This window comes from Scylla paramamosain, chromosome 32 (genome assembly GCF_035594125.1).
Source record: "Scylla paramamosain isolate STU-SP2022 chromosome 32, ASM3559412v1, whole genome shotgun sequence".
Classification (NCBI taxonomy): domain Eukaryota; kingdom Metazoa; phylum Arthropoda; class Malacostraca; order Decapoda; family Portunidae; genus Scylla; species Scylla paramamosain.
Window position 1 is genome coordinate 4,678,058 of NC_087182.1, and position 7,549 is coordinate 4,685,606.

General features: G+C 46.5%; 1 protein-coding gene across 2 annotated transcripts; it reads right to left on the reverse strand.

The window, feature by feature from the left end:
* Window positions 1-231: 231 nt before the first annotated feature.
* On the reverse strand, window positions 232-6,625 carry LOC135089078 (uncharacterized). Of its 2 annotated transcripts, none has more exons than XM_063984299.1 (4): window positions 5,835-6,575; window positions 3,930-4,023; window positions 3,047-3,261; window positions 232-2,142 (listed from the first exon to the last, which is right to left on the reverse strand). In XM_063984299.1, exons 1-4 carry the CDS (start codon window positions 6,367-6,369, stop codon window positions 2,033-2,035), a joined length of 954 nt encoding a protein of 317 aa, XP_063840369.1. In that variant the 5' UTR covers window positions 6,370-6,575; the 3' UTR covers window positions 232-2,032. The 2 variants fall into 2 exon arrangements, with proteins under 2 accessions (XP_063840369.1, XP_063840370.1); XM_063984300.1 differs by having other exon boundaries at window positions 1,886-2,142; window positions 3,047-3,258; window positions 5,835-6,625.
* Between the last annotated feature and the right edge of the window lie 924 nt (window positions 6,626-7,549).

The following is a 7,549-nucleotide window of genomic DNA, read 5'->3' on the forward strand; positions in this document are numbered from 1 at the left end:
TTGTGATATTCTAAGCATTTACTTCTCGCCTTGTCTTTGGTTCTGTTCAGTTCATGTATGTCATCTTCATTATTACAAGTAAACACACCATTGCTTTCATTCAGACATCATTAAGTTCTCATATTACTGTTTTCTTCTCAGTATCTTGCCTGTTTTTCCTCCAGTTATTATTCATCATCTGGCACAACTCTTAGTTACTAATTCACCGTGACTTGTACCGGGAATCATTAATATCTCATAGTTTTTCTTTTTTTTTTTCTTTCTTTTTTTTTTACTAGTTTCGTTGATTTTTGATTTATTTATTTATTTTTTTTTTGTAATTTAGTCTTCAAAATTTTCACCTCTTTTAGTAATCATGGTATCTTCACGAAACTCGGGAAATTTTAAATGTTTTTTTTTTTTTCACTCACTAAATCATCACTTTACCTACTCCTCAAAAAAAAAAAAAGTAAATGAATAAATAAAAGTAGGTGTTTTAAGCCTTCTTTCAATAATCGCATAATTTTGAAAATGTTCTCCGTTTCTGGGACTATTTAAACTATCAAATAACTTAAAATTTTGCAGTTTTTAGCACTCTTCAAACTGTAAAATAAGATAAAAAATTTCGTAGGTTTTTTCCACTCTGTAAACCATCAAATAACTTAAGAACAAGAACAAAATTTCACAGTTTCTAGCACTCTTTAAACCATCAAACATCTCTTCAAATATTTTCCATTTGGCACTTTAAACTACCACCTCAAATGCTTAAGTTTTTGGCACCCTTTAGACCACCAAAAAACATGTAAAACCTCTTTTTTTCACTTTTTAGACCATGAAAGTTTTAGACCATGAAGTTTTTGCCACTAATTAAAACCCTCATGTATATACAACCTCTCAAATCACTACATTCACAAACTCCAAGTCACCTCATACTTCTAAACACTCAATACCACACAGATTTCAGGATCACACTGTCCTCGCCATGACACTGAAGGCAATCACACGAAAACACATCACTAACACGAACACCTACCTTACTGTAACGACTAGACCTCCTTCAGAGCACGAGTAACACTGGCCAACACTGCAACACTCTCCTGGCACTCTTGAAGGCCTCCTGAAGAACCACAACACAATAACCATGATTTGATTAGGGTGTCTTTATGTATATGATTTAGACACAGTATCATCTTTTCTTTCATGTGTATTTATCTTCTGTGTCTTTCCCCTTGTTCATATAGACTCGTTCTTCACTAAAATCAAGTCTGTTATGTCTTCATTCGTACGTCTTTATTTTCTGCATCTTTCCCTTGTTCTTATAGACTCACTGGTCTTTACTTATTCTGACGCACAACACTAAAATCAGGCTTGTTATCTCTTCATCCATCTGTGTTTTATCTTCTATATCTCTTCTCGTGTTCATAATAGCCTTGCTGATCTTCACTCCTCCTCTTTACAGCCTCCATCTATCTCCTCTCCACTCGCATCTTTTTATCTCTTAACTCGTCTTTTGTAGGGTGAACTGCATCTCTCCAACTTGTTTCGTCTAGGTGATTATAGGTGTGTTTTGTAACTCTTGTTTTGTTACTCTTCTGTAACGCAGGCATGCAACTCTTCATCAACCTGTCTCATCTGGGTGAATGTATGTCTTGCAATCGGAACTGGCACACATCTTCTTGTAGCTTCCTTTGTGTTCTGCTGCGTTCCATCACGAGACTTCCCTAATGCAGCACATCTCTACTCTAACTTATCTTGGTGAATAATAGAAACTGCCACGTGTTTTGTAGCTTTCCTAGTGTTTTTTTTTTTTTTCTGTCACACACCATCACGTGACTCTCTTCCCTTGCAGCACACCTTTTCCATCTTGTCTAGATGAACCGTAGAAACTGCCACGTGTCTTGCAGCTTCCCTTATATTTTTTGTCACTCCATCACGAGGCCCTCTTCCCAACACCGTCAGAGGCTTTTAACAGCGCTTTAAAGGGGCTGTAGTGGCGTTGGTAGTGCCTGCGTCTCTGCGTCCTCCGTGGTGGCGGCAGCGGCGGTCAGATAGATCAGTTATTGAGAGCGTCGTTGCTTATAGAGATTGAGGAGAAGATTGACCGCCGGCTTGGACTCACACCGAGGTTTTCCCAGTTGATCCAGGAGAGTCTTGCGGTGAGATCTGCTGTCAGGAAGGATGTGATTAGGAGAGGAAGCAGGTGAGGCAGTGAGCAAGTGTGTTTCGTGATTCCATTGATGGTTTAAAGGGTTTTAGCGGAAGTTGTTGTGGTTTTCAAGGGTGTTTCGTGTTTCCAGTGATAGTTGAACTGGTCTTTGTGGAAATTAATGTGTTTTTTTTATGTTTTTTTTTTTTTCGTTTTCAGTGTTAGGGTGAGTGATAAGAGACTTCGTTAAGGGATGTTAGGTAGGTAGTTAAGATTTAGGGAAGTTGTAGGCTGAAGGAGGAAAGGAAGGGTAGTAGTAGTAGTAGTAGCAGTAGTAGTAGTAGTAGTAGTAGTGGTGGTGGTGGTAATAGCGCCACTAACATCACCACCACGTAAGATGTGAAAAGTTTTAGTCTACAGTGAAGGAAGAAAGAAAGGATAGTAGTAGTAGTAGTAGTAGTAGTAGTAGTAGTAATTGTTATAGTAGTAGTAGTAGTAGTAGTATAGTAGTAGTAGTAGTAGCGGTAGCAGTGGTAGCAGTATTCTTTTTCGACAACTCTGTTAGGACTGGTATCTTTAATGGGTCTTTATTAATTTATTTTTTAGCTATTCTATTCTATTTATTTATTATTATTTTTTTACACTCTTTTAGTTGCCCTTGACCAGAACACATCGTACATGAAAAAATATAAATAAATAAATAAATAAAAAACACCAGTAGCACCTTCCACATTTGAACAGTCCTTTCTGACCTTTCTTTATGGACTAGCACCACAATGGACATTTTTCCTTTTTCCTCATTCTTTGTTACCCTGGCCCAGAAAAAAAAGCTAAAAAGACACAAACCCAGTAACACCACCAGCAACACACCACCACCACCAGCACCACCAGCACCAACACAACAAAAGCAATCGTACCTACCACTAGTATTCCAAATGTGGCACTGGTCTGACGGCAGCTCCCCCCGCAGGCCCTTCTCTATGTAAGTGACGGGGTCGAGGTCGGAGATGAGCAGCTCTCTCAGTAGGGCGATGTAAGCGATGGCAAGACGAAGAGTGTCTATTTTGCTGAGTCTCTTCTCGTAGGGGAAGGTTGGCACGTGGGTCCTCAGCTCCTCGAAGGCTGAGTTGATACTGCTGGGGGACGAGTGGGAATAGTGTCAATGGCAGGCTGACGGAGGCGCTGAAGAAGGTGTGACTTGGGTTTAGTAGGGTTGTCAATGCTTGTGTGTGTGTTTGGGTGTGTGGGTAGATGGGTTGGTGGGTGGATGCGCTTGCGAAGTCTCTACTGGAAGCTGTTAAGGTTTTCCAGGGTGTTTTCGTGATTGAAGTGGTAGTTTAACGGGCCGTAGTGGGAGTTATTGAGGTTTTCAAGGATAATTCATTGTGATGGTTCAACACATGGTAGTTGGAAATTTCTGCGGTTTTTGAAGGATGTTTTCTTGATTTTAGTGATAGTTTAGCGGGCTCTGGAGAAAGTTACTGGGGTTTTCAAGGGTGCTTCGTGACTCCAGTGACAGTTTAACACATGGTAGTGGAAATTATTGTGGTTTTTCAAGGATGTTTTCGTGATTCTAGTGATTAACAGCTTGTAGTGGAAGTTACTGAGGTTTTCATTGGTGTTGACGTGATTTTAGTGATAGTTGAACACTTGATAGCGAAAATAATTATGACTTCTCAAGAGTGTTTTCATTCGCTAACCTAATAACAGACCATCCCACTACACACACACACACACTCACACACACACACACCTCTGTTTAACCACACACCTGCCACACACGAAGAAAGGACCCGGTACTCACCTGAGCATCCTCTTCCTCTCCCTTATGTTGGCTGCGTGGCGCTGCACCCGGTAAGGGGAACCTGTAGGGTAGTACTCCTCCTCGCCCTCCTCACCTGTAGAGACACGCACCTCAGCACCTGGGAACACCTGAGCCCTGGTTTATTATATTTGTTTGTGGTGTGATCATCTGGTGTTAGTGGTTATTGGCACGGTATTGTTTGTGTTAATATTGTTTATGTTACTGTTGCTGATACTACTGATGCTAATGCTACTACTGATGCTAATGGTACTACTGATACTACTACTACTACTACTACTACTACTACTATAACCGTAATGCTAATAATAACAAATGAAACACCTTCTCGTGGTAACAGAACATGCGTAGGGAAAAATAACATAGATAAAAAAACATAAACGTCTCCCTGATAATACGAAAAAAATAGAAATAAAGGAACCATTCATAGTAACACAATAATGAAGGCAATGAAAGAAATCAAATGAACAACGCGGCAAGGAAACGAAACTGCCCTTAACCATAGGAAGAAAATGATAACAGTCAATGAAGATAATGAAAGAAAAACAAATTAAAAAGATAAAAAAATATTAATGACAATACGAAAAAGCAAGAGAGAGAGAGAGAGAGAGAGAGAGAGAGAGAGAGAGAGAGAGAGAGAGAGAGAGAGAGAGAGAGAGAGAGAGAGAGAGAGAGATTAGCACGCCGCAGCATCCCTTCCCGCCGCCATTTTGAGCTAAGTGGAAGAGATATTGATCTGTGGTAGTGGCGTCCATCTTACGCCCCCACCCACCACCACGCCCACGGAGCCTGATGGAAGAGTGGGCGTGTCACGATTGGTCATGGTGGGTCAGGTTAGGTCAGGCTGGGAGAGGTTGGGTCGGATAGGGATGGAGGAGGAGGAGGAAGAGGAGGAGGAGGAGGAGGAAGAAGAGGAGGAGGAGGAGGAAGAGGTATAATAGAAGGCTGGTTAGAATAAGTCAGGATAGGTCATGTTGGGTCAGGGTAGATCAGGATAAGTAGGGTGGGTCAGGTTAGGTCAAGGTAGGTCAGGGTGGTTGGGTTGGGTCAGGTGGGGTTGGAGGAAGAATGGCGATGGAGAAGGTGGAGACAAAAGATCAGGTGTGGTGGAAGAGTAGGGTGGATAGATATATATGAAGGGAGTGGAAGGGAAGAGGAGGGGTGGAAGGATAAATGCAGGGAGACGAGGAAAGTGGAGAGATGGAAAGTTATATGGATCTGTGGATGGAGAGGAAAACTGGAGGAAAGGAAGACGTAAGGATACAGAGACAAAAAAAAGTAAAGATATAGAGAGAGAGGAAGAGGGAAGGAATGGAGGGAGAAATGGAGGACGTGAAGGAAGATGAGGAGTTAATGAGAAGGAAAAAGGAGGAACGAAGATGTAGGATAGGGTGAGGCACACAGGTGGAGGGGGAGCAGGTGAGAGGAGAGGAGGAGAGAGGTGGAGGACAAAGGACAGAGGTCACAGTGGTGCAGGGATGGAGGCATGGTGGAGCAGAGACAGGCACGGGGGGATGAGGGGGGGAGGGTCACACACAGGGCGGGTCATGAGTCAAGATGGGTGGAGGGTCACAGCACAGGTGGGGTGGTGGGTCAGGATGGATGACAGCACAGGGCGGGTCATGGGTCAATGTGGGCTGATAGTCGCAGCACAGGGTGGGTGGTGGGTGAGGGTGGGCAGAGAGTCACACACACATCGGGGTCATGGGTCAGTGTGGGTTGACAGTCTGTAGGGTGGGTGATGGATGAGGGTCACACACAGGGCGGGTCGTGGGTCAGTGTGGGTGGACGGGCACACGCAGGGTGGGTGGTGGGTGTGGGTGGTGGCGGGATCACTAAATCACTTCGACGCGAGGTGACGCAGGCCGCCGTGCCGCGGCCACTCACCGTGCACGAGGAAGGGCAGGCCGTGCAGGTGCGGGTGGGCGAAGGCACACGAGGGCAGCTCCTCCTCCTCACAGTAGGTCTGCTGCTGCTGCTGCATGCTGTTCTGCCTGCTGACGCCGTTGGTTCTGCTGGTGATGGTGGTGCTGGCGGTGGTGGAGCCGCTGGTGCTCACGGCGCCCCCGCCCGCCTGGCCCGCGACTCCGCCGGTGAAGGGCGGGCCGTAGTCCCCCACCTGCACCGGCGGGGCGCTCACCACCTGGCTCACCACCTGACCCAGGTGCGTGAGGCAGGTGCCGCCGCTCAGCGGGGGGCTCGTGCTGCTCAGCTCCCCTCTCACCGCCTGCTGCTGCTGCTGCTGCTGCTGTTGGGCTTGGTGGGGATAGGTGTGGGCGTAGGGCGCGGGGGGTGTGTGGCTTTGGGGCAGCGAGGTAAAGAACTCGGCGTAGGGCGGCGTGACCTGCGAGGGGACCGCGACCTGACCACAGGCGACCTGGCGAGGTACTGGCGCCGCCGACCCGACCAGCGCCTCCGCCATGCTGGCTCTCAACCTCCACTTTTTGTCCTCTGTCACCAAAGACTGACGCTCACGGGCTAAAAATTGAAATTCTGACTCGGCCACGGGGTCCCGCTGTCCTGGAATTGACAGTGCTCCTAATGGCGGTGATGTATACCGCTGAATCTATTTCTCGCCCGACTGGTGCACTTGCTGAGGGTGCTGGAGGGCCGGCCCGCCCACCAATGAGAGAGCGCGCCCTGATTGTAGTGCCGAGTGGCCCTGACAGCAGACATATTGGTTCCCGGCCCTTCATCTCCCTTATACCCCCGCCGCCTGCCAGCCCCACCTGACGCCGCCGCCCACCGCTCCCTGAGAGGCGCCTGGGCCCGCGGCGGCCACTGGGGACTGTGACGTCACGGCTGCCGGCCAGTCAAAACCCGGGTGTGGCCGAACACTGTCTTCTTACTGGCCGGCACCGCAGGTCCCGAGGGTCACCACGCCGCGGGCAACACGGGATGAATGGAAAAGTGAGGCAGGCAGCGGCCCCGCCCACCATAGAGGCGCGGCACTGGTTGGCTCCGCAGCGCCTCATCGACCCGCTGCAGGCCAGTGAGGCAGGGCGGCGGGGCGCGGCGGCCAATCAGCGGCGCCGTGCCGGGACGCGGGGAAACACCTCACCTCACGGAAACAAATGCTTGGGACGCGGCAATTACACCACGGGAAAAAATACAGCAGCGGTGCATCATGATGAAGGTAATGATGATAATGATAGTAATACTAATATTGCTAATAAAACTAATGACATATGACAGCAATATATATCAGTAAAATCACTAATATTTCTCCCCTTATTCCCGCCTGCAGGTGAACAGTATTGCCTCGCAGACAATGCTCGAGACACGTCAAGACTCCTGAAGATCACCTGTGCACCACATATCAAGTGTCGACACCCGCCGGACACGATAGTGTGTTATATTGCTTATACACTGATTATTCTTACAAAAAAAAAGTAATAATAATTAAAAAAAGAAAATGAAAAATTACTCAGTGAAGAACGAAATATTCGAAGTAGAAGGCAGAATTATATTATTTGTCTTATTTCCTTCGCTCGATCATTCAAAAACAATGCGAAGTGAGTTTTCTCTTTCTTTCTTTATTTCTTTATTTATTTATTTTCTAACGAGACTAGGTTTAGAATTATCTCCCGCGCCTGGTATTA

Bases quoted from the DNA above. Each gene is read 5' to 3' on its own strand.
- LOC135089078 (XM_063984299.1), bottom strand. From the start codon at position 6,369: ATGGCGGAGGCGCTGGTCGGGTCGGCGGCGCCAGTACCTCGCCAGGTC. The intron at 3,262-3,929 runs GTGAGTACCGGG...CTCGTCCCCCAG, and splicing joins GAGAGGAAGAGGATGCTCAG to CAGTATCAACTCAGCCTTCG. The intron at 2,143-3,046 runs GTAGGTACGATT...TCCTGACAGCAG, and splicing joins CCACATTTGGAATACTAGTG to ATCTCACCGCAAGACTCTCC.